Source organism: Protopterus annectens, chromosome 17.part0 (genome assembly GCF_019279795.1).
Source record: "Protopterus annectens isolate FY-2018-M chromosome 17.part0, PAN1.0, whole genome shotgun sequence".
Taxonomy (NCBI): Eukaryota; Metazoa; Chordata; order Ceratodontiformes; family Protopteridae; genus Protopterus; species Protopterus annectens.
This window is the reverse complement of record NC_056751.1, coordinates 15,732,025-15,759,415: the sequence shown is the minus strand read 5'-3', so window position 1 is coordinate 15,759,415 and position 27,391 is coordinate 15,732,025. Positions and strand designations below refer to the sequence as shown.

The 27,391-nt window shown below is 40.1% G+C and overlaps 1 protein-coding gene across 2 annotated transcripts in view; it reads right to left on the bottom strand.

The window, feature by feature from the left end:
• The window catches only part of INTS10 (integrator complex subunit 10), a 1,128,594-nt gene that overhangs the window by 370,480 nt on the left and 730,723 nt on the right, over positions 1-27,391 (bottom strand). Inside the window, exon 17 of one of the 2 annotated variants that reach the window (XM_044059448.1) lies at positions 3,236-3,313. The exons of the other annotated variant lie outside the window; for it this stretch is intronic. Within the exon in view, the coding sequence (XP_043915383.1) occupies positions 3,236-3,313 (78 nt within the window). The remainder of the gene's footprint in view (positions 1-3,235; positions 3,314-27,391) is intronic. 2 annotated transcript variants of the gene reach the window in all.

Here is a 27,391-nt window from a genome sequence, read left to right as displayed (position 1 = left end):
ACATCACATTGGCATCTTAGCATTAGCTGTTAGGGCTAAGAATCCATGGTCTCCAAATTGGCTTGAAAGCCTGAAGAGCCAGGATTGTTGGCATCTTCTTGATGCTGATATGCCTGTTTTTCTAGTTATTCCAAATGCCTTGGTCTCTCAGAATAGCTAAGTGCACTGCCCAGGCCATGTCTAAGGAAAGCATAGTTATCGTCTGGGTATTAGGTGGCCTTGTAAATGGAAAATCCATGCTGAATGAGACCCAAGGATTCCCATCGCAACATTACATTAAGTAAAGGAGAAAAAGAACAGACTCCTTCAGGAATAGTGTGTGCTGGTGCCAAGCAAACCTGAGGTGCCACTGAAATTTCCTCAAGTACAACCTCATCACAGATGCCATGCGGACAACTGTATATATCTAATCTTGGGTCTTCCTGAACTCCCTTGCAGAAACAGTTCTTCTGGGGCATGTCCTGAAGAAGTTGGGCCAGGGAATCTGCTTTGTCGTGGAGAATGAAGACCTTCTGCTTATTTTAGTCCACTTGAACCACAAGCAGACCACCATCTCTGAGGATAATGAAACAGAATACTACATTACGAAGGCAATTCAGAGTGTAAGTTGATGATCTCTGTGAATGGGCGTGAATTAGGTAATCATCCGGATAAGGATACAAGTGTATGTACTTGGTCCTGTAGTGGGCTATTACTGGAGTCATGCATTTACAGAATACCATGGGTGCAGCAGATAAACCAAAGGGCAAGGAAGTAAATTTGTAGTGTGACCCCCCCCCCCAATATACACACTTTGAATCTGAGGAAATGCCTCTGGTTCCCTTGCATGGGAATTTTGCAGACTGGTATCCTCTAGATTCAAGTTCACTATCAAGATTTGAGGAAACAGAGGAGCAAGAGAACCTTTAAGGTCAGCATCTCGAATTGCGGAGCTTTCAAGAACTTGCTTACGTTTGACAGACTCATTAATGGCCTCCAAGTTAACTCCTTTTATTGGAAGTATGACCAGCCTTTAGGAAAACCTTGTGCATTCCGCTCACCTTGGTCTTCTTTCTACTACTGCCTGATGCAACAGTATCGCCAAGTAAAGGTATACTAGATGTCTCTGGCTTTGGGACAGACAATAACTGCAGCCTGTAGCTTTGTGATGCTATTTGCAGCAGCCACTCGTCCTGTGCAATTTCTTTCCAATTTTCTGGATAAACCAGACGTCCCCAGTCTTGGACTGGGGAAATCTAGAAAAAAAAAAGGGATCCAAAGACTGAGGTAGGGCAGAAGTGTTGGACAGTCACTGCTGCTGTCAGTTTCCTACCACTGAGGACTCCAAGGTTCCATTTTCTGATTACCTTGTCATCCATGTACTTGAAAGGTCTTATATTCACCTTTGCATCTTTTTTTTTTTTTTTGGAGAAATAATTATCATACCTTAGTATGGAAGAGTGACATTTAACTGTTTTTGACAGTCTCACTCTTTTTCTTTAACGTTCTAAAGATCTCTTGAGAGGGGAGTCCAAACAGTAACTGCATTGCCTAGTGGTATATTGAGGAGCTGCCCCTTTACAGCCTCTGACAAGGACTGCATCCTCAGCCAAGCATGCCTCCTACTTACAGTCCTAAAGCACTTCTGGATGCTGCATTCATGGCAGCAAAACCACATTTAATTGTGTGCCTACCTCCAGACATAGCTGTCTGAGTAAGTTTGCCTCATTTTGCCTTCTTCTGTTTGTAGGTAATCTCCCCAGTTACTTTTTTTAAAGCTGTCTCGCTATGTTAAACTCATTTAACATAGCGAGACAGTGTGAAGCAACGGAGATCTTGCGTTCTCCATTGCTGTAAAAAAAGAGTTATAGTAATGAAAAAAGTCTGGGCGACCGGACCTTTTTCTATTACTATAACTCTGATTTACAACATGCACGCTGACCAATCAGCGTGCACGTTTTTAAATATTAATGGGGGATCATTGTATAATTATATATACACACATACACACATATATACATGCATATATGTAATATATATACATACATGTATAAAATGCCTACACATATACACACCCATATATAAAATGTATAATACCCATATATACATGCATGCGCACACATTTTATATGCATGTGTATGTGAGTGTGCATATTAGACACATCTCTGGATAAACTTTGACATTGCAATACCACTTTATAGAAAGTCACTTAAAATCAGAATGCAGAATCACCATCTCAATGAATGCCTAAATCGTGGAAACTTTTACAGAAAAGTGAAGAGTTACTCCATTTACGTCACACTAGTATAATCTTAGAGTTAGCATATTTAATTAGTGTGGTGAGGGATGGAGATGGGTGTAGTCCCCTCTGAAAAGGAAGTTCATTCACACTATGTTTTTCATGTGAAGTGTTTTCAGTAAGTTTATATTCTGTATTTTGAAAAGTAGATGTAGTTTTTAAATTCTAGTTTCAATGAGGTTTCACTCTAAATGTGAAAACTTTTCTCAAATATTTTAACAGCATTTTGAAAAACAATATATATGATGCAAAACTAAATACATGCTGTAAAATAAGTGCATCTGTACTTTATTATGCAATAATGAACTCTTACAGGTGCTTATATTCTATCAACAGACTCTATGTCTTCTGTAAATTGAGGCCCCAGCGTCGTCATCTTAACAGTTTGCCTATGGATTTAGAATGCAGAAAAAATATACTGCAGCTTACTACCTGCACTAGTTATAATGCAGGCTAGCAGATCTGCTATAAGTGATATTTAACTATATGTGTAAGATGATCACATAACCAAATGTTTTTGAGTGGATGAGATGAGATGATCACACTGCTTCACAAGACAGAGTGTTTAAGAAAAAAGTTACATCAAGATAAAAAGCAAGACTTTTTTTCTGAAAAAAAAAATAAGCAAAGCTTTTTATATACTTCATCAATAACATAAAAATGAGTCACTGGAATTTAAGCTCACCTAGTATAAAAATTGGAGCCAAATTATTCTCCCAACCGCCCCCTACATTATCCCAGCTTATATAAAAATGATGATTTGAAAACACCAGACACTTACATTTTATGAAAAAACAAAAAAGAAAAAAATGTTCACCACATTACAATAAAAAGATGCCTTGCCACAGAATGCAGAGCAGTAAAAATAAATGAAGAGATAACTAAACAACAAAGAGCGAATAACCATGGGCATTACATGGGGACAAACAGCACACCATGAGCAGGTTGACTGGGTACCTGTCCGCAGTCTGTATGCTGGCCTGAAGAACAGGTATGAACTCCTGCTGCAGTAACCCCAAGGGAGGGCTAGACGTCCTTTAAAAACAGCAAACAGCAGCATTCAACACACACACCAAGTCGCTCAACACTATAAAACAACACTCCAAACAGAAAAGAGAGAGAGAACTGGAAGGAGAACGAAGTCTAGAAGCCACTTAATTTTGGACACAGGTTTATTTACTACTGCATACAATATACTGATTACTATTCAGTTCAAAAATTTTACTTGCTGTGCAAAGATTGTGTAAACATTTCACATTAGCCCTTAACAGCAATACTATTAAATGTTGAGTATTCTGTTTTCTGCTTTAGGAGATGCATTTTGTGTGCATTCTTATGAGTGCTCATTTACAAGAAGACAAGTATATAAAACAAAGAATAATAGTACATTTCATCAAATGCAATGCATTCATCAGTAGACACAGAATTTCAGACAGCTCTAATAACCTAGTGACTAGATCATGAGGAACACACTGTAAAATTAATTTTTACAACACAATAGTTCCATACCCAGCAAAATTTTTGAGCTTTAATCTAACTAACATGTTCTTCGTATTAAAATGAATAGTGCTGGACTTCACAACACACAAAACAGCTGACATATATAAAAGTACTTTGCTTGATCTTACCAGAAATGTGATAAAAGTGTCCGAGTGGGAAAACAGCACACTATTAACACAAACTAACCAAACAGTAAATGGGGTTTAGAATTTTGTGTAACAGTATGAGAGAGTGGAAAACTTCAGTCTACAAGATGCAATAAAGGAAAAATAGAGAAGTGGTGATAAAAGAAAATGTTAAATCAATAATTCCCACATACAGTTTGCAGTCACTGATGCCTACACCACTGTCTCATTGCCGAATCCCCAAAAAAGCCAGTTTTGCATTGCTCTCAGGCATTAACTAGAACTTGGGCAGCATTTACTGAGACATGCCAGCTGTGCAGTCTGGTAACTGCTATAGACAGACTACAGACTGTTACAATAAACAGCTGTAGGTTTCAATAACAATGCTGCATTTCCTGGCCTCTCTGTCGCACTATAGGCAAGTGAATGAACTTTAAATGATGTCACAATGTTGCCAATATGTGCACCACCACATATAAAGACTACAAAAGCAGAGGACATCAGCTATCCGGTATCAATTTTTGCAAAAACAAGACTTTACAGGGCATACCAAATCTCTGTTTTTCTTGCACAGTTGATTATCAAAACTCAATTGCTGCATTTAATTTTGCACATTTGCACAACCTTTAAAAATGCACAGCTCACCAACAGATGACCTCAACATGCACTTCCCCCCACTGCTTACTTTTTAGCTCCAACATTTATTTTCCTACCAACTTTACATTACACTCTGTTCAGTTCCGTCTAAACACTAAAACATGACCCTGCAGAATTCTGCTGCAATTCTTTATTTCACTCAACTAAACTTTGTCTTCAGTCTAATAGCCACGGATTCTTGCCAAAAGTCCTCAATAGGTGAAAAAACATTTCATTTTTTTCTTCCTCATCCCAGCTGAGCAGAAGTAGAGGGGTATGTCATTATTTCAAAAATGCATCAGTTATGAAATGGGCATGGCAACACAACATGGAAGCTTTAGCCCACAGGACCAGGCAACCCTGCTTCTGTTGCTTGTACTTCACTCTGTGCTAGCGTGGTCTTATGTTTCTGGGATCCACAGGATCATTAGCCAGCCCTGAGACCCCATCACATCCAACACTCAGAGTTGTTTTCTGGTGCCAAACTCTTGACAGTCAAGCCTTCAGGAAACCCCAATCCATTCCATAATCAAAATAGCAAGAGATGCAGATAGACAGACTGCTGCTTTGTAAACAGATTTGAACAGCAGTAGTATTTAAAGAGCTTGTTCCTCAAAGTGTGAAAGCAATGCCCACTGACAGCTATAATTTTGTACTTAAAACTCTTAAAAGTGGTGAGGAATGTTGTTGTTGTGTCTTTCGGCTTTTCCCAGTTAGGGGTCGCCACAGCGGAACTCCGGTCCGCTAATGATTGGCAGTTGATTTTTATGTGTTGAGTTGCCAGCCCTAACGCACAACCTTCAATGAAGGTATGCCCATTCACGCATGTCTCCACGCAGAAGACGCTCTAGCTGAGAGTCGAACCGGTCAGCGTCTTACTGTAAGGCGACAACGCTACCGCAGCACCACCACCGCGGATTTAACCAAGAATGCTTTTTCAATGTGGACAAGAACTAGCCTGTGCAGAAACTATTTGTTTTATCACTCTTGAAAACCTAAACTAACAGTGAAATAAAAAGAAAAACTACCACATACAATGGAGAGTGGTCCCTTACTTTTCATTCAGGGTTATTGGGGAGGGGAGATTTCAGCCTGTCTCAGCAAGTAACAGGAACCAGTTCTCAACAGGAAGCCAGTCCATTACAGGCTGCACATGAACTCAGTCCATTACAGGCTGCACATGAACTATCTGAGTGTTCCACCTTTGAAAAAGGTAAAACTGGAAAAGTCATACAGTTTGCATTACACCTTGCCCTTCCTTGCTCTACCATTGCTCCACCCCTGCCCCGCTCATTTTGTTATATAAATGGGCTGGTCATTGCTGCTGAATGTCTGTTTTTTTACTAACAGTCCTTATATATATGTAACTGCAACGTACGGAAGCGATAACTATAAAAACTGACACTTGGAGGAGATAACCTTACAAACTGTCCATTATACGACGACCCCCTATAAATATTCAAAAACGTGCACGCTGATTGGTCAGCGTGCACGTTGTAAATCAGAGTTATAGTAATGGAAAAAGGTCCGGTCACCTGGACTTTTTCCATTACTATAACTCTTTTTTTTTTACAGCAACGGAGAATGCAAAATCTCCGTTGCTTCACACTGTCTCGCTATGTTAAACTCGTTTAACATAGCGAGACAGTTTGTAAAAAGCAACAGAGATCTTGCTTTCTCCATTGCTTTTTTTCAAAACTGTCTCGCTTTGTTAAATGGGTTTAACATAGCCAGACAGCTTTAAAAAAGCAACAGAAAATCTCAGTTGCTTTTTTTAAAGCTGTATCGCTATGTTAAACCCATTTAACATAGTGAAACAGTTTGTAAAAAGCAACGGAGATCTTGCTTTCTCCATTGCTTTTGCTCACAGCTCTGATGTACTGCGTAGGCATACGCATGCGCAGTACATCAGAACTGCCGCAGAATACCAGACAGCTGCTAAAGGGCAGCAAGGAAGCATTATACAATGCCATAGAAAAGTAATTTTTTTTCTTAAATAATGTCATTGTATAATAGCAATAACCCACTATTGGGTGTGGGTAATGCTGGATTTACCCACGGTTGGCTTTGTTTGGCCACTCGGGCTTCGCCCTCGTGACCAAACCATACCAACTGTGGGTAAATCCAGCATTACCCACACCCAGGCATGGGTTATTGCTATAATATTCCATTTACTGTAACAAAATAGATAAATATATACATTAAAAAAGTCTGTAAAGCCAATTTCAGATTACAGGATCAGTCTTCAAATTTTCAGACTGCCTTGAGAAAAAAAAAAAAATTGGCAAATGATTACCGTAGCACTCACAGACACAGAATATCTATATGCACAGGGAATATGGATAGTCACTTCAACTACTGGCATACTCTATAGATTTGAGAACCAACACAACCTCCCAGTGAAAATTCATGCAGAAAGAGGACATGCAGCTCCACAGCACAAAAGGTACCCCCAGCTGGAATCCAAACAAAACCAAACTCATAGAGTACATTAACTTGCTGCACCAGTGTGCTCCTCTGCAATAATGTCAATACATAGCAAACAAAAATGGATGAACTCAGACTTCCACTGCAACTACAGTGCTTCTTCAAGAATGTAAAACTTTATTTCTGAAAAGAGATAAAAGTTTCCAAAATTGCCCACTCTACCATCCACACAGACAGACTTGAAGGTAAAAAGTGAATGGGAGGTCTGAATAACTAACCTTTTAGTCACTGCAGCTCCCATAAAGTTACTTTCCAGCAGCTTCTTGAACAGATACACTTTGCTTCTAATCAAGTACAGTGCAGCCAAAGGACCTAACTCTCAAATCACTAAAGCTAGCCAGAAAGTGACAGATGTAAAAGGAAAGCTGTAAAAAATTTAGAGGGCAACAGACTGCAGCCAACTCACTTCATCTTATGCTGGGGAAAGTATGGGTGATACAAGACTGCAAAGTTATAATGAAAAAAAGACAGTTCCCTTTTCATACTGACAGCCCGGCTTTTTTATCTTTAGGAAGAGGTAATTAAGGTAATTAGGTCATTCCTTATTCAAATTACCAAAGGAGAAAGCTGTAGAATTTAAGCCAAATGGCAGTAGTCACATAAATTAGGACACTTCCAATTCTCAGAAAATTAAGCATTAGAAATGCATGCAGGGAGGAAAATAATGTACAACTAGTTGCAATTAAGAGAATTTTGGAATTTATCTGTACGCGAGGACCATATGAACCTCAGCTTAATATGTACATTACGCTACCTAACAGATCAAACCAAAAACTGCACTCCTTGGAAGCACTTCTATCACTAGAAGATGTAAACGTTTGTGCAGTCAAAGAAACCTGGTTCAAAGCCTCATAGAGTACCCTGGCCTTACAAGGCTACAATGCCTTCCACACCTTTAGACTGTAAAATGAACATGTGAAACCAAAGGAGGCAGTGTTTCTATTTATATTAGAGATAAATTCACCTCCCGTCTAGTTAGACTGGACAACTCCATGGAGTTATTCCAGGTCCAGGTTACAGTGGGTAAGACCCCCATTCAAGTCATACCCAGTTATCCATGGGTCATGACGCCCATGAAGGCTAATTAACCAAACTGCAGACGATCCAAATTTTACCGTACACTCTGGTTATGGGGGATTTCAATTATCCCACCATTAACTGGGAAACCTATGCTAGCCCCAACTCACTACTGCAAAAGTTCCTTGACTTTGTTAACTCACATGCCCTGGAACAAATCATTTATACCTCAAGAAGAGGAACAAACATTCTAGATCTGGTCCTCACTAACGTGTCAAATAGATGTACTGCTGCAACTGCCGGGCACTCATTAGTTAAATCTGACCACAAAACAGTCACCTTGAGCTCACACCAACACCAGAACTTACAAAGAGTGAAACCAGGCTAAAAAACTTCACCAAAGCAAACTATACCCTCCTAGTTGAAGGTATAAATGCACCCCCCCCCAAGCTGAAAGTGGTAACTGTGTCGAAGCTTACATTAAAGCCCTGTACAATCACTTGCATAAGTGTATAAACTCAGCTGTACCATACAGAATCAAAGCCAGAGCCCCAAGTAAAATCAAGCTGCCATAGTGGACTTCCAGCATCAACAAACTCTATAATAAAGGCAAATGGTTGCTGTCCAAGAAAACAAAGGCAAGGCCTCAAAAATGGAAAAGCACCGTCCTCAGTCTCAACAGGCAAATAAGACAACTTGTCAAATCCTCTAAGGGCTCCTTTCAGAGAAACTTAAGTACAGCCAAAGATAACCATAAAGCCTTTTACAGCTACGTACGTACCTAAAAGGTAGGACCCAACCATGTGCAGAATTAGTGACCAACGGTATCACACACAGTGACCCCAGAGAGATAGCAAACCTGCTTGCGGACAGGTTTAATGAAAATTTCACCCCCTTATCTTCTCCTAACTTATCACAAACCTCCCTTCCCCCCACTTATCTGAAGAGCAGGTCCGCAAAGCTTTGTCCAAGCCAAAAAAACACAGCTTCTATGGGACCAGACAAAATCCCAGGCTGTCTTCTAAACAGGCTAAAACATGAACTAGCATCAACATTAAGTACCCTTTTCAACCACAGCCTAACCACAGGCTTTGTTCCTGTAGAATGGAGAACAACAACAGTTATCCCCCCACAAAGGTGGCCTGGCAACAGACCTGGGGAATTACAGAACCATAAGCCTGACCAGCCTCTTCTGTAAGGCTAAGAAACATAAAAAAGTCCAAAACATACACTGTGAAGCAGTAGGAAACTTTCAGTCAGCCAAACTCTTCAGTCCAAGCTGTTTTTATTCTTCCAACATACAAAGACACAGATTGAGCACTTTCATCCCCTGAAACTGTGGACCTCATCAGAATCTAACTGCACTCCATAGTACAGCCTTTAAATACTGTTAAAAATGAGTGATGTCATCAACCTTCATAATCCTTTAAAGGTACAACTACCTTAATACTCAAATGAAATGCACTACAAACACCTTTTGACACAAGAACATTTTAACAACTACACAGTATATATATATATATATATATATATATATATATATATATATATATATATATATATATATATATATATATATATATGTATATATATATATATATATATATATATATATGTTTTAAAGCAAATCAATGGATAAAATGTGGTTGAATTATCTTAAACAATTTTTAAGTTTACATTTGATGAATGTCTTGGAATTTGAAAAGTTCTTTTTTTTTTATAAATGATGTTTGTTGAAATGTTCATGTGTCAAAAGGTGTTTGTAGTGCATTTCATTTGAGCATTAAGGTAGTTGTACCTTTAAAGGATTGTGAAGGGTGATGACATCACTCATTTTAACAGCATTTAAAGGCTGTACTATGGAGTGCAGTTAAGAGTCTAATGAAGTCCCCAGTTTCAGGGGATGAAAGCGCTCAATCTGTGTCTTTGTATGTTGGAAGAATAAAAACAGCTTGGACTGAAGAGTTTGGCTGACTGAAAGTGTTTCCTACTGCTTCACAGTGTATGTTTTGGACTTTTTTTAGTTATATTTTACACTGTAGTTACTTCTGTTTTTTTTATTTAAGGCTATGAAACATATCATTAAGGACCTCATAAAGACACAGGCGACCTCCAAACCCTGGGTCTTACCCAATTCGGCTCTGTCAAGGGCAGATACTGCCTCTTAAATCTGGTGGACTTCTCTGAAAATTTGACCAGGGCCACTGACGAGGGCAAATCTGTGCACGCAGCATATCTCAACATGGCAAAGGCTTTTGACACAATCCCATATTCAGGCATAACCGATAAAATTGGCAAACTGAATGTAAACCACTTTGCTGTAAGATGGGTTGCCAAATGGCTCACAAACTGGACACACAGTATCAAAGTTGATGACTCCACATCAACCAGTAGACCAGTTACCAGCTGGGTGCCACAAGGCTCAGTGCTGGGTCCCCTACTGTGTGGTATATACTTCTCAGAAGTTCAGGTCAAAACTAACGGGTTGTGGCTGACTAAGTTTGCAGATGACTGCAAAGTAGGTGCAAGCACTAAATCCCCAAATGATGTTAGTATACTCCAGGAGGGTCTCACACAGACCAACAATTGGTGTTTTAGCCATGGTCTTAAACTGAATGCAAAGAAATGCATCATCTTTCCCTTCGGCACAAACAATGTCCCTGAATACTATCAAATCAACAAAAATGCTCTAAGTACCTACAAAGTGGTAAGGGACCTGGGATCACAAGTTGACTGCAACCTTAATTTCAACCACCACTTGTCTACTGTAGTAAGGAAGGTTTTCTATGTAACATACGCCTTGAGAGCAAAACAGATTATAACCCCTCTATACTCGTCACTAATCTGGCCCATAACTGAGTATAACACTCCATTTGGCATGTACCATACAAGTCAACTGCAGCAAATGGACAGACCTCAAGGGTTTCTAACAAAGAAGATCAAGGGGCTCCAGAATGTGCCCTACACAGACCAACTAAAGTCCCTGTCGCTATACTTCATGTCATACAGATGTCTTAGGGGAGACTTATGCCTGGCCTACAGCACAATCCAAGACCCAAACCTAATGAACTGCATATCAGTAAATCAAACAGGAGTGGGGCTACCCATTCCAGGGACCTAAATATGGCCTGCGACTTAAATAGGACATGCTGGAGGGACAGATTTATCTCCCAGTGTGTCGCATCTTTGAAACAGGCTACCAAGTCATGCGAAGCACAGCACCTCTATGAAACTGTTCAAGAGGAACCTGGATGAGTGGATGGGGCACCGTAAATACTTACCGGGGATAGCGTCCATAATCCTCCTGGACATTGGCAGTCATCACTAAATGCAATCTTGGGTACTGATTAGCATTTTCATGGTATTACATTGGGATGAAACGGCTAGGCTTAAAATGCCCTCTGAGTCAATAGCCTAGTAATATCCTATGATCCTTTGATCCTGTGATCAACAGCACTTTCTTTTTAACAAATTTCCAACTTATTTCTAAAGATCACTAGAATAGCTTTATTTCTGTATCATACAATCTTGAATTCCACTTTGACTTGTCCTTCTATAACTTACGCAGGGAGGCCAATTCATGCATTTACAAACCTCTGTGCAAAATAATCCTTTCCATCAACTCTGAGTCAACCTCTGTCTTAAGTGTCCTTGTTCTTGCCCATTTCTTCTGAAAGATGACCTCTTGCACTCCTTAAAACCTTCAATGTAATAAGACATTTCCCAGAAAATTGCTGAAAGTGTCACATGCGGGCATTAGGGATTCCACTGAAAGTCTGAGGAATACAAATGTAATTCTTGGAACAGCAAAACTAATGGTGTGAAAACATAGATTTTGCATACCAAGACTGAGACTATGGTATCTCAGAGTATTTTCCATTACTTGACACACATACATTTCATAGTTTGTGTATACAAGTAGCAGTGGTATAGGGGACAGAGCTCCACAAATCAGAGGTGCGTGCTGGGTGGGGTGAAGTTTCCCTGAGAAAATCCTTAAAAGTCAAAACAATGAGTTTCGACATTTGCGCTTTTGTTTGTAAACCACAGTTTATTATTCATAACGGAGAACCCTGCAACTAATAATCTTGCAGTATATAATTTTAAAGCTAATGCGCTAGCAATAACGATCAGCATGTCAGATGGTATAAAGTTGTTCCACAGAACTCAGTGTGAATACAGATCATATGGATGTTACATTGTCAAGTATTGCATCAATGTATTATTTATTAAATCTTTTGACATAGCGAGGTGTAGAGTGCTTAAATATATCTGCAGGAGAGCTCCCTACTGAAATGTCGGCACTTGTAATGCAAAATACCAACACACTACCACATAAAATGCAGAAAAACACAGCTCTTCTCATTTAAACTTATTTAGTTTTGTTTTGTAGGGGGGGGGGGGGGCAAACATCCCACATCCCCAAACTGATATATACCAATTCCTAGACTGTCATACCTCAGAGAAAAGGAAACAGTCTGAGAAATGTCCATCTCAGACATATATGCAAGTCCGTTTTTTGGCCATTCAGTCTAGATATTTCACGACTTACTAAAGTTGGTCTCAACATTTCAAATGTTTACACTGCAGAAGTGAAAAATATACCAGCTGTTAACTTGTGTGTTTAGAACTAGAGAACTGCAATGGAAACAAGGCTCAACTACAACTACAGGAATAACTTTCATAGCATTGAAATATGGTAGAAAACTGGAAGCACTAAGTCCCAAAATGTGATTTATTAATGAAAATAAATGGATTAGCAGAAATCTCTGAATAGGTTTGATGTGCTGCATTCCTGCATGTTGCCAGGGAAGAGGCCATATAAAGGTGTTTAACTCTTACTTTTCTTAAAAAAGGTAAAGAACAAACAGCAGCACTTAGAGGAAAATTCAGTAATTAATACTAGTTCAGAAATATCTACCACTTATTTAGACATTTGTTTTTTTATAGGAGTAGAGGGCCCTACAGAGACTATTGATGCATTTCCCACTGAGCTAAAACAGAGCTGCCTGACAATTCTCTAATAATAGATAGCAACTTTTAAGACACACAAATCTGACCTTATCAAAAGCTGGGATGCATGCATAGTATTTCATTTTACTAGTTCAGAGTTACAAGAACTGAGAAAAAGTTGCAACTAAAATTATATCCAAGTCAAATAATGAGAAAAATGAAAAATAAAGGCAAGTTGTGTTGCAAAAGTAAAGGAGATGAAAAAGACCCATGTGGCAAATGCACTGTAGCAAATAAAAAAGTTCAGAAAAAAATCTGCTCTCATGCATAAAGTCAAGATCACAGCAGGAGTGATTATAAGCATAACAGGAAGGCTGTCCAGAGTTTAAACAAATTCATAGAATTTGTACTAGAAATGAATTTTCTAAGATGTATAGAAGAAAAAACAACTGTCTTTAAAACAATTTGCATGTTCTTGTTAAATAGCAAAATTAAAATTAACTGCTTATTGGTACTATGGAAATGAAAATGTTTCATACTATGAAAAGTGAAAATACATCTGAAGCAGTGAAACAGAAGTGTGAGAATGACTGAATGAAATGCTGAAAATTAGTGAACTGAACGTTGAACTTGAAAAGTGCAAGTGAAAAGTACAACAGTTGACAGAAAATATGTTTAAAGTTTTGGGTCTAGAGAAACCCAGAAAGAGTGTGCCTTGTGTATATTCCTAACCTATTCTGATCAGAGGTAATACAATGAGTCAGAAACTGTTGACAGATCAGTGAAAATACAGGGTTCAAGTCTTCTTTTTTCAAATAGCTGCACTAAAAGAAATGTATGTGCCTAATATGTTGTGTTGTGTAGTTTATGAGACATTTTAGACAGTGTGTAGAACTATAATAATGCTATCCTGATACTCTGCAAGACTATGGTGACTTACTCAGAGGCTAAAAAGGCTTGCCAGAATAATCACATACAAATAAAACCTGATGCATTGTCAGTAACCTAGAAATGTACCCATGGCACTCAGTAGAAAAGCTAAACATTAACTAGACGATAAAAGCCTAGGTGCCATTAAAAAACAATTAGGACCAGTAGAATAGGTAAACAGTGTGGTCACTGCTGCAAAGAGACATCTGCATTTATAGTGACCCACCAGTTAATACAGTGAATAAAAGTCAACATTATCAATTATTTAGAGATGAAGATGTCCCAAGAATGCCAAATGCTATGTTTTTCTCAGTACTACATGCAAAGAAGGGATTTTGGCCAGCACGGCTACAAGAACAAATCTCTAAACAGTGTATATTTAATGCATCACTGGGAAAATAGAGATTCCATTGACTTTTTTGTCTTTTTTTATAAGTCCTTCATTCTTCTTTAACTGCAAACAACACTTGCTAATATACATACATACACTGTGCAATCTGCATGTGTGGTGATCTTGAACTGTTTCACTGGTGTCCGATCTGAACAGGTCTCTTTTCTTAATACAGTGACTAAAAGTCAAAATTATCAATTACTCATAGATGAAGAAGTCCCAAAAATGCCAACTGCTACGTTTTACTCAGTACTACATGCAAAGAAGGGATTCTGGTAGGCAAGGCTACAAGAACAAATCTCCAAACAGTGTACATTTAAAGCACTACTGGGAAAGTAGAGACTCCATAAAATGTTGTTTGTTTTTTTTTTTTTTAAAGGAAACTACATTTTTCTCTAACTACAAACAGCACTTGCTAGTATATGTATACTGTGCAGTCTTCATGCACATTGAACTTCAACTGTTTCACTGGTGGCCAATCTGAACCGGCCTCTTTTCATGTTTTCCCCTTCATGGCATAATTTTGAAAGTTACACATCAAGCCCAATACCACTGATTACATGGTTGATGTAGGCATGTTTTTTTCCTTATAACTACCATACTTAAGTGATAAAAAGTCTTATACTTAGATTACAGTTAAAGATGAAACACTCACATCAGCACGTGATGTGTTCCAAAGAGCTGTTGCCCAAGTAAATAAAGACCTGGAATGTGCTGCAAACACAACTGATAATCTATTAGTGTGGAGTCATACACGAGGAAAGCATGACAAGGAGCTAAGACAACCACTGAACAGAATAATGCAGCACAGTTTGATTTTACATGTGCTTTTATTTAACATGAAAGTAACAGATCTAATCTTGGTGGTCTGAAACCTGACCCAGTCAAAAAATTGAGCAACTCTGCAAAAACAAAGACAAAAGAAAAGCAGGAATCATAGCGGTTTCTAGGACAGATGCAGTATCTTGCAAAGTTTGTACATAATTTGTCTGACAACTATGACTCTAAAATGTTGTTAGCAAAATATACAGCTTGTGAATGAAAGTATGAATGTGTCAGAGTCCTCAATGCTCTCTCCAAGGCCAAGAACAGTGCATCTGTGGGGGTCCAGACAATATCCCAGGATGCCTTCTAAATAGCATGAAACATTACTTATCAGGCCCTCCACCAAACAAGCTTAGTTCCTAATGAATGGAGAACAGCAACAGTCATCTCTTTGCACAAAGATGGGCCCATCTATAGACCCTGAAAACTGCAAACATAGAAGTCTCTCTAGTGACTATCATACTGACAACACACCCATAAGAGCTGACCCAGTAGTCAAGGACTTGGAGACACACACAGTAATTTAGCCGTTGACCATCATGTGTCTATAGCAGTGAAGAAATCACTCTATATTGTGCAACATATAGATAAAGGTATGGTATCTAGGTCCAGGGAGGTCATTGTTCAAATGTATTCAGCATTTATCAGTCATTTTTCCACTGTATTCAGAATTCATCAGACCTATCATCGAGTATAATGCCCCCTTGGTATGTACATAACTAGGTACATGTAATAACTGGAACATCCACAGACACTTCACACTTAAAGAATACAGGGAGTGAGTAGCATGTCCCATATTGACTGCCTCAAAGTCCTATCCCTGTATTGTCTCTTACAGGCTGTTGATGGGAGATCTATGCCTAGCATACAAAGCATTGTCAGTCCCCACCCTGACAGACCTCCTGTATATCTACAAAACAAACAGCACCAGAATCACCCATTCTAAAGACTTAAACTATACCTGTGACATAAACAGAACCTGCTGGAGAGACAGGCATGTATCCCACAGACTTCCCTTCTCTGGAACTGGCTCCCAATACATGTCAAGAAGAGTTCCTCCCCAACACAAATCAAATGTTAACTTGGACAATTGGATGGGGAAAAGGAAATTCATCCCTGGTTTGGCACCTATGTCTCTAATGGTCACAGGCAGCCTGTAAAAGTTTCACCTCCCAGGCCCCTGTCTGTAAATGTTTCATTTCCCATGCCCCTGCTTACACTTATCAAGGGTACCAGATCTTGTCAGACATTTCGGATACATGGCTAGGCTTAAAACAACCTTAGTGGTCTTTAGTCTAATACACAACTGTGAATGTATGAAAGGTGGCCTGAGCAATACATGAATCCTGAGAATAACAAAGTACAAATAAACAGAAGGACATGCCATGTTTTGTCCACTTATTTCAATTCAAATAGAACATGTACCACACAGCTGCACTGTCTGCAAACCATAAAGTAACAATAAAAGAAGAGGTTCTAGCATACACAGTACCACATCATTAGTGGAGACAAATGGATTCAGAACTGTTAAGGTTCAAAGAAGCGATATACTTCAGGCGTGTGTAGCTTCATTACATAGTTCAAAGCAGCAATGTATTTCATATGTGAGTACTTTATTCCAAGTTCATTGGAATGATGATACTGACAGACTTAACAAGTGAAGGTGTGATCAGTGAATAAATACTTGATATGGACCATTGTCAGATGTGTGGACAACACACAAATCAGGAATTCATAACATTTGTGCACACATGGTAATTCAGACGAGTAACTTCCAGTCCACACTATCCACAAACTAACAGACAAGTGAAGAGAACAATCCAAACAGTAAAAGATCGCATGAGTAAGAGCTATAGCAAATGCAATTCTGGAATTTAGGAAAACTCAACTATATGGACTCAGTCCCTCACCAAAACTGATGATGAGCAAAAAAACTAAACTTCAGACTGAATAAAAACAGGACAGACAAATACAATTATGACAGAAACTGTAGCAGTCCAGTAGATTTGCAGGTCAACAAGACAAAGTAAGAAGCCAGGAAAAATTCCTCGGTCTAAAACGAAGGTGCTAGCAAAGCAGGTGAACTAGGACCTTACATAATTTGCAGGAAAAATAGTAAGCTGTGCAGAAGAAATGGTATATATTTGTACAAGTCAAATACTCTGAATTCAACATTCCAGAAAGAAGAGCAGCCATCTTTCTAACTTATAAAAGGTGGATGTCAAAAATGTGGTTATACTCTTTTAAAGCTTACAAGAAAGCTACAGTGAATTGTATGTCAAGAGGTAGACAGATGCCCCAGAGAATTCAGACTGAATATACACCTCATGGAGGTAAAGTTGAGCCACTGACAGAGGGATAAGGCCCTGACTATAGGCCACGTGACCCAAACTTGAATAGTGGCTCAGGTGTCAAAGACGAGGTTGGGAGGATAGCCGCACCCATCCTTGGCAGGTGGAGGGGATGAGTTGTGGCTGGCCTAAGTCACCCTTCCCAACATGATCACAGCAGCAGGGCTAGGATGACATCATCACGGTCATATGGGCAGAGGGAGGGGATGGGATACCCCCTCACAACTTGATCACAGAGGAGGGCAGGGATGGCATCATCAGGGTGATAGTTTATTAAACTCAAGGAAAATGGTGAGGATATATAAAATGGTGAGGATATATAAATGCACTATCTAAGTCTATCCATGGCCTCTGATTCCTTATCTGTGATAGACACAGTCACAATGGAATCAAGTTTGTAAGTCTTGGTCCAGCAGGTCCAGTCTTTTGCAGGCCAGAAGATCTTGTTCAGTTTTCTTGGAACAGATGTCATGTCTAATCTTAAAAAGGCCCTTGTGGTCGTTAGCCTAGTAAACACCTATGAACCTATAATGTCAGGTTTTCCTATGCAAACTTGACTATCATGCAAGCCATTTAACCTACAGGAGGGAACATCTAGAAAAAAGAATGGGGTATGAAAATCTTCTCGCAGGATCTTTTATGGTGAGGTCATGAGGTCTGTGGATCATCCTCCTCTCCGTCTCATCTCTGTTAGTATCTCCCCAAATCTAGCGTCATTCAGGGTAGATGGATGGCATTCACAACTTCTTCATCCTTGACATCTAGGGTTGTGGAGCCTATAGCAGAGTCCATTCTTCTTCTTACTAGTATGCTTCTTACCAGATCTTGAAGGTGATGGGCTATAGGATAAAGGAGCCTGAACTGGTCCAGATATCTAAAACTGGTCCTTCCAGATATCCCTGGCCTTCCATCCTACTTACTGAAAAGGTAAATGGCTGAAGACTATCTGCTGCCAAAGCCAAAGTCACAAGGTACTAGACAAATAGTTAGCATCAGTGGCACTGACATGAATGGTAACATAGTACTAGTACCGACTCTGCTGCCAAAGACTGAAGTCAGGTGAGGCCAACAGTCAGCAAGATGGCAATGAGCTCAGTTTTAATTGGCTACCCTTTTGCAACAGGAATGACATACCTATCAACCCTAGTCCTGATGTCAAAAGCCTCCACCCCAAAGTTCTGAAAACTGACCTCAATGACATCAAGGATTGACAGTACAAATCAGCACAGAGCCTGATCCTACAAGGCCACCCCTAAACTCTGTGGCCAAATGATCTCAGCATACAGACAGCATCAATGCCGAGGATGTCAACACTGACAGTAAAGACAACATCAAATGATTCAATCTCAAAAGCTGCGTTCCTGACACTGTAACCAGAGTTGTCATCAACAAGTATGCCAACACTGACACTAGTACCTTGTGGTCCAATTCCAGTCCCTTTGACACTACTGACAGGAGGTCAGCCAGTGAATGAAACTGGGAAGATTATGCTAGAATGATAGGAATAGACAAACTCTCTCTTTCCACTCTGGTATGAGAATGGAAAGAGGCAAGAGACATTTTGCTAACACTTCAAAAATGCCTCATTCAAGTTTTCCCAGTCATTCTTATATGAAAATAAAGGTCAGCATCCTGAAAGGCCTGGCTAACAATGGTTTTGAGCTCAAATTTTGGATACCTGTGAATCAGACAGTCATTTTACTTTTAGTTTAATATTTGAAAAAAAAATGACAGTTAAAATGAGTAAACAGAGACAGAAAGCGTAGAAATTCAAAAATGTTTTCACACAAAAAGATTAAAAATATTTACTATTTCTATGATGCTTTTGCTTCAGCACACACATTGCAGAACACAGCTGAAGAAAGGAAGGTCTTTTTGTTGAGCATTATGGGAAAAAGCCTGGAAAATGTTCAAATGCCAAATATATTAGTCCTGCTGCTGACAAGGGTGACTCTCCTAATATCAGACCATAAAAGTTATGTACTCACTGTAACTATGCATCTGTGTCATCCATTTTAATTTTTCCTCAACATATGGGTTACAGATCAGACCTTGGATCCAACTCAGTCACATATCTCAGACTTATGGATCCAACTCTCTAGCTCTTCCCTCTACCCATAATGCCCCAGCTAGGCTACAATACCTCAGATTGAGTTTGCTGCCTTATATATCCTAAGATAGAGTAGGAAGAATGAAAATAACAGTAAGCCAGGGTTGAAACCTAGAACTAAAAGGTTACAAAAAGGTCCATGAGATCACTCCAGAAGGTAAAAAGGAAGGTGAAGGAGGGTGGGGAGATGAGGAAGAATGAAAATGAACAATGCAGATGCACTGTTATGGTGAGTACATAACTTTAATATTTGAACTTATGCTTTTCATTCTTCCTCAGCATATGGGACAGAGTCTCCAGTTAAGTAATTTGGGTGGCACTCATGGAAGGATATTCCAGAGAACTGCTGAACCAGAAGCAACTCTACTTCTAAAAGTCAAATCTAGTTTGCAATGAGTAATAAAGGTATGAACAGTAGACCAAGTAGATGCTGCGCATGTGTCATCAACAGAAGTTTTAGACCAAAAGGCAGAAGAAGTGGCCATGAATCTAGTTGAAGGAGTAGTAGGAGGCTTCGACAGGGAGAGGCCTTGTTGAGTATATACAAAAGAATTGCAATCAGTAATCTATTTTGCCAGGCTAACTTTAGAGATTGGCTGCTTGGTGAGAAAGAAACAAACTGGTTGGTTTTCCTGAGATCCTTAGTCTTGTATAAATGAAAACATAGTTGTCTATGTAAATCTAAAAGATTTTACATGTACTCTCCCTTACTTGAAAAATCAGGAAAGACAGACAGACAAATAAACCGTTTGACTGATGCTGGATTCAGACACCACTTTTGGTAAGAAAGATGGATTGGCTCATAAAGTACCTCTGTCTGAGGAAAAACAATGTAATGGGATTTGGGTGATAGAGCCTGGAGTTCGGAAATTCTCCTCGCAGAAGTAACTGCTACTAGAAATGCTGTTTCTAAGACAAAAAATATTAAATCATTTTTAGCTGAAGATTCAAAAGGGCACGAATGTCAAATCCTATGGAGGAGATGGATCTTTCACTGGGGGCCTAAGTAAGAAGGTGCCTTTTAGAAGGGCCTTGCACAACTTAGAATAAGCTAAGGAAGAAGCTTTTTCTTCTGTATGAAAATTTGATATGACTGCCAACTGAACTTTGATTGTGGAGAAGATAGTCCCTTCTTGAAAAAAATAGAACCTAAAAATTCTAGAACTGAAGAAACAGGAGCAGTGAAGGGATCAATTTCTTTACTGAGAGTCCAAATTGAGAAATGTTTACATTTACTCTTGTAGATTTTCCTTGCAGAAGCTTTCTGGGAAGATAAAAGTACATGTTTAATGTTGCAGGAAATCCTGGGCTGTCTTATTACAGGAACTGTAGAAACCATGCAGTTAGTTTGAGGCTCAGAATATTTTATCCCTGAGGGATGTGATAGAAGATCTATACTGGGATCTAGTATCCATGTCTGATATTAAAAATGAGACCAAAGGAAAGGGAACTACATTTGGCAAGGCCAAAAGGTGGAAACGAGGACAACTGTGCTCTTCAACCAAAGTGCTTTCTGTAAGAATTCTGTAAGGTTGGTCCTAATGATGGAGAATTTTCTATTCCACTGGTTGAGAGACCAATCATAAGGTAACAAAATGGACCTGCTGGATTTGTCCGCTAGTACGCTGCATTTCCCTGGAATGTGCTTTGCTACTAGAAAGCGGTTGGAGAAGATCACCCACTGCCACACACTCAGCCCCTTGTCAGAGGGGGGTAAGATTGGGTTTCGCTTGTTTATTGATGTACCAGACCACAGACAAGTTGTCAGTTTGGATCGCTATAATCCCAAAGAGAGAACATCTTGAAATCTCTGCAACACTAATAGGACTGCTCTCATCTCTAGGACAGTGATGTGCAAATTGGTCTCTTGGGGGGGCCGGGGGCCAGGTGCCTTGGACCGTCAATCCCAAGAATTGCCCCCCACCCTAACTTGAAGGCATCTGTGGTCAGTGTGGCCACTGAAGAAGACAGAATGAATGGACGGCCCAAGTAAAAATCTGACTGAATCTACCAATGAAGATGATTTCTGCATACCTAAGTAAGTTGACTGGGAAGGATAGAGGATGCTGCAAAATAGATCATTGAACAGCTACAGTCCATCGCAGAACACACATGTACAAATGTGCCATAGGAACTAAGATTATGGCGGCTGCCATCAAACCTAGAGCCTGAAGGACAAGTTTGGCTGGAGGAGTAGGACGAACAAAGATCTGCTGTACCTGACACTTGATTCCATCTATACGATGTGCAGGCAGAGCAGCAATCTGACTGTGTTCAAGTGGGCACCGATGAACTCCAGGTTCTGTACTGGGTGTAGTTTGGATTTGGAGATGTTGACTGTAATACCTAGTGTTTGAGAAAGTTGGAGCAAATAGCCCCTGGACTGTTCTAATAGATGCCTGGTTGGGGAATTGAGGAGCCAGGTGTATAAATATGAAAACACTCAGAATTACAGCAGTCTCAGGTGAGTTGGGGGGCTGGGGGCTGTGGTGAGACTAAAGGGCAGTGTTATGAAAGGATAGTGAATGGCTCCCAACCGAAAGCACAGATATCTTCAGGAACGTCTGTTCATCTTGATGTAATAGTATGCGTCTGGAAGATCGACTGAGCATATTCAATCATCCTTGCATAAAAAAGGCTGGATGGACTGAACCATAACCATTCAGAACTTTGACTTCTTCAAAATTTGGTTCACACTGCTTAGCTCCAAAACTGGTCTCAGGTCCGCTGTCTTTAGCATTAAAAAGAATCTTGAGTAAATTCCGAATTCTCTTTGGTCTGCTGGAACATCCTTCATGACTCTTTTGTCCAGCAGCTTTTGAATCTCTTAAGCTGCAGCTTTTGTCTGACTGGGTGGGACATCAGGAAGCTTTCTTCCTTTGGCTGTGGGAATCTGGAAAAATGGTATGAAATAACCAATGGATATTATTTTTAGTACCCAAAAATGTTTTATTATAAGAGCCTATGTATCTGGGTGCAGAGGTGAGCAGTTGGAAAACCCTTCAGGAGCACTGAAAGGGTCTACTCAGAAATGAGTCAAGGAAACCCTGGTTTTGCAGGGCTCCTCTGCTGTGAGAATGGTGCCTTCCATTTGATCTCCCCCTCTGCCCCTGGAGTTGTCCTTGTGTGAGTTCTGGAAAGAACCCTGTGATTTCCAGAACCACATTTTCTTACCTCATCTCTGATTCCAGGAAAAAGACTGCTGAGGGATAGAAAAGCAAATCCCTACGGCAGACAGGGTCTTTCCCCTCCTGTTCACTGTGGGACAGCATTTCTTTAACAGGATGGCCAGACAAGGACATTCAATCAAAAGGAACACTGATGAAAAAAGACTTGAAAGGCACCACAATGTCGCATAGCCACAACAAGGCATATTTCCTTATGGCAATGCGCGAACCGGCAACCCGTAAGGTACCCTCTCTGCTGCATGGGATATTAACCTCATGGACACATTAGAAATGGATAACAGAGTGGCCAGTTGTGAGGCTGACCTTTTACAGTCTTCCACAGACATGATTGGTCAAATCCCTCTGCAGCCTTGTCAAGTGTGCTAAATAATTCAGGGAGCTCAAGGCAACTGTCGCTGAAGCAAATATGTGCTTTCCAAATCTGTACAACTCCCTTGACTCCCTATTAGGGGGAAGGACACAGAAGCTCTGCTCAGTTACCTCCTTTTTTGTGGCTGCCTCTACATCCATAGCATCAACAGGGAGTCCTTTGCTCCAAAGCAGTCTGCTCTTCAGCAGTGCCAAAATTTTGTTTGGGATGACAGGGAATTGGTTCAACACAGTCCAGGTCCTTCCATGCTTGGTGAGAGAATAAGTCAATAAGCTCATCAGCCGAGGGAATCTCCCACGACATAGATGGGCCATAACCAAAAGTTTCCAGAAACAGTGACTCCTCTGGGGAGGGAGTATCTGAAGACCATCCACTTTTCTGCTATTATCTCTAGAAAGTCTCCAAATGAGACGTCATCTGTTGGAGATCTGGGGGACCCTTCACTCTCTTCAGTCAGTATCCTCTGTGAGAGATTCCATAGGGGAATCGATGTGCCTCCTTTTGCATGTTCTCTTACATGGAACCTCCTCAGTGGAATGCTCTGGGGGAGGTATGTGAAGCGAGGGAAAGTTCCTCTAAGAAAACTGATTGGATGCTACTTGGCACTGGTGTCCCTGTAGAGTAGATCTGATGGGATCACAGCTCAGACCTGCTGGGGGGATAGGAGTAGGATCCATGGAAGAAAGAGAAGTTGGATCTCTTGGATGACAGAAAATCCTCTCCACTAACTCAAAGGCAAATGGACTGGGAAAAGCCATGTCTGGCTGCAGTGGAGCCAAAACTTCCAAAGAAGCTAAACCTCAACTCTGTCCTAATCAGTGCTTCGAGGAAGGAGCTGGACTCTAGCTCTCTAGAGCCGAGGCTCTGAGGGGCAAGGATGGCTCCAACAACATTGGTGTAGATCCCGGTCCCCCTGGATCCAATGCTAATGCTTCAGCTCCATGACCCATCCGAGGAGACAGGAACAAAACCAGTCAGGGAAACTGTCGGAGTCAAAGACCTAACCATCTTCAGCTCGGACAGCTACTCTTTCAGGACTCTCTGATTAAAGATCACCGAAGCTGTGGGATGGATCGGAGAAGGAGACAGTACTATACGGGAAGTAGAAGGGAGTTTCATGGATCTGATGGGAGATGGAGACAGAATAACCCCCATCTGAATCTAAGCTTTGAGGAGCTTCCTCATCATCCTATCCATTTTAGCCCCAGAAAGACTTCTGGAGGACCTAACAGATGAGGTAGTGGACTGTGGCCTAGAGTGTTTCCTTGACATGGTTTGAAGAAAGGGAGAATGGAGCAGAGGAGACAATGGATCAATCACAAACTTGGGAGAGCGAGTTCTAGGAGACTTTGAAACACCAATGGTTGGATCCAAGGTTTTCAGATCTGAAAGTCGTTTCAGAGATTTACCTGAAGATTCCTTTTTGTACCCAAGGAAGTAGGAACCAAAGATCTCAGAGTCCTCTGAGGAGGTTCCAAAGTCAAAGAGGTAAAAGGATTCTTCAGAGATCGAAGAGGGGATCTTTTTCTAGACTTTGACAGAGCTTTAGAATGCTTACTGAGGGTTTGAGCTGAGGAAGAGGAAGAAGAAGGAGGAGGAGAAGAAGAAGGAAGAAGTAGGGTAGCAATCCCTTAATGACCAACTTGGTCCTCCTATCTGCAACTGCCCTGGAATTAAAGGCAGCACAGATAGCACAATTAGTATGGAGGTGTGCTACTCCTAGGCAATAAATGCATTGCCTGTGGGCATTAGAATTTGGAATTTTGTGCCCACAGGAAGTGCATTTTTTAAAACCTGTTAGCTTCTCGGCCATAGCTACTAACTACAGGAAAAAATGTATTTTTTTTTTTTTACACAGCAAACTACCAACAATGGTAGGAGTAGTGGCCTAAAAAGGGTAGAAAAGAAGTAGAAAGTAAAAAAAAAAAAAATTGATACCAACAATGGTACACAACAAAGGTACCCAAGAAGGTACAAAAATAAAATAAAAAAGGAGTCAAAAAGAGCTAACATGTAGAAACTTAAAAAACTGGACAGAGGAAGAGGGAGGATGGGCAAAATGTCTTAGGATAAGATATCCTAAACAAAAAACTACTCACAAATGCTTGTACAATTGAAAAAGAGCTTCTGAGACAGGATCTGTGCCCCCACAAGATGGCGGTAAATGAAATCGGGGGTATTGTTGGCTAGCTGGGGCATTATGGGTAGAGGAAAGAGCTCAAAAGTTGGATCCGTAAGTCTGAGATATGCGGACATGTTGGGTCCAAGGTCATATCTGTAACCTATATGTTCAGGAAGAATGAAAAGGACAACATCAGATTTTACAGAGATTTATCACCTCATATGCATTACATCTGCATTAAAAGCAGCCCCAAATACAAAGGGTTACCTTCTAAACTTCATTTAAATACTTGACACGTGTGTTGCAAAATTCATAGAATTTGTTTAACTCAGCTGCACAAGCTTCTAATGTTTTAAGAATTTCACACTTCAGTAGTCAAAATGATAGTGGCCAGAATGAGTTACTGTTTCTACCATGTCCTCAGGCTCCCTCTTGTCTAGAGTATATGTATCAATTTCCTTTAGTTTCTAATGATGCATCCCCTGCTTCAGACCTACCACCAGTGGTCATTTGGTTTTTGTATTTCGTATGTTCTCACTTCAGTAAAACCAAACAACATCTATCATCTTCCAGTCCCTGGGTACTACTTCACCCTCCCATGATATGTCAGAGCAAGATGTTCCCAGACAGTTCTTTAAGAGTACCAGGCTGAATCGAACTGGATGCCTCTCCACTGTGTACATTTAATGTTAAGAAAGTTCAAGCTTGCTCTTGTCTGAACAGACTGATAAGTAACCCATCAATAAAACTCTTCTAATTTAGTCTGAGTACTTCCACATCCTGCTTCCTGAACAATGAATAGAAATACTGTTTACCACCTTTGCCTTCTTTTGCTTATCATCTGTTCACACTAGTTTCTCTTTTTTAAGTTTTAGAATTCTGCTCTTTAAGCTTTTATTTACTTTTTAATTTAGAATTATTTGTTATATTTCTTCCATTTGGATCTTTGAGGTTTTTTACTGTAGTATCTGCCCCCAACTCCATTTTAATTGGTACTGCCCTCTTGCACAGACCATGATTCTTTACACTTCCTGAGTGCTTTAACTTCCACTTCATGAAAATCCAGTGGCTTTCTGCATCATTTCACACAACAGTCTGCAGTCTTTGTGATGACAATTTATTACCATTTTATTTTACAGCTCCTTCTACACTGCTCTCCAATGTTTCCAGAGCCTTTTATTTGCTGTTTATCAAGCCCTTACCTACAACCCAAATGTTCATTCATTTTCTCTTTCTGTAATGAGGTCTAACCTGACAACACAATGCAGAACCAGCAGCTTTTTACATGCCCTCTCTCTATATCCTATCCCTCCCCCAGGTACCTGAAATGACTTCTGAGCACTTGGCCTTGTCCATGACTTCACAACGGGTCAAGTTCTGTGGAAGAGGAAGCCTGCACCTCCTAAACCAATTTACCTCTAACAGGTCTGTGACTCATATTACATTCCATCTGATCTCCACTGAGGGTGTTCGGCTAGTTAAGACTACTACAATTCATCACCTGCCCTCTGCAAGTAAGGTAAGTCAGCCACTCCTTTTCTCCTTTACACCGATGGACCTCTAGAACTTGACATACCACTGATGAGGGCAGATGCTCTGCCAGGCTGGGTCAACAGGTTTTATAATGAAATAACTCCAAAATGAGAAAATGAATCATGAGCCTTAACAGCATTAAGATGTTAAGGAAAATAAAAACAGGAGCTCAGAAAACTACAACAAACTTTACTTCAAGGAGAATAGAAATAACAAAGATATTCTTACCTTAACAGTTGATCATCAAAGAGAGTCCCTGGCTAAATTCATCTTCTCCATCACCTGAAATTCAGCAAAAACTTGGGTGATCTCACATTTACGAATGCCAGCCACTCCTACCATCACTACATAATCCCTAGCGGCATGCGAGTTTTATGCATGCCGACACAGGGTGAACTGTATCCTGACCTTTTAGCCAAATGGCAGGAAATTAACCTACAAACTAGTTTATCCTACATACGTTTGTTGCTAAAACACTTCAGCCCTATTGAACAACAACTTGTTAGAGACATTCAAGAGTTACAAAAGGATATGGAGAATCGCTTTTCGGAGGAGCACCAGGTGGAGAGATTAAA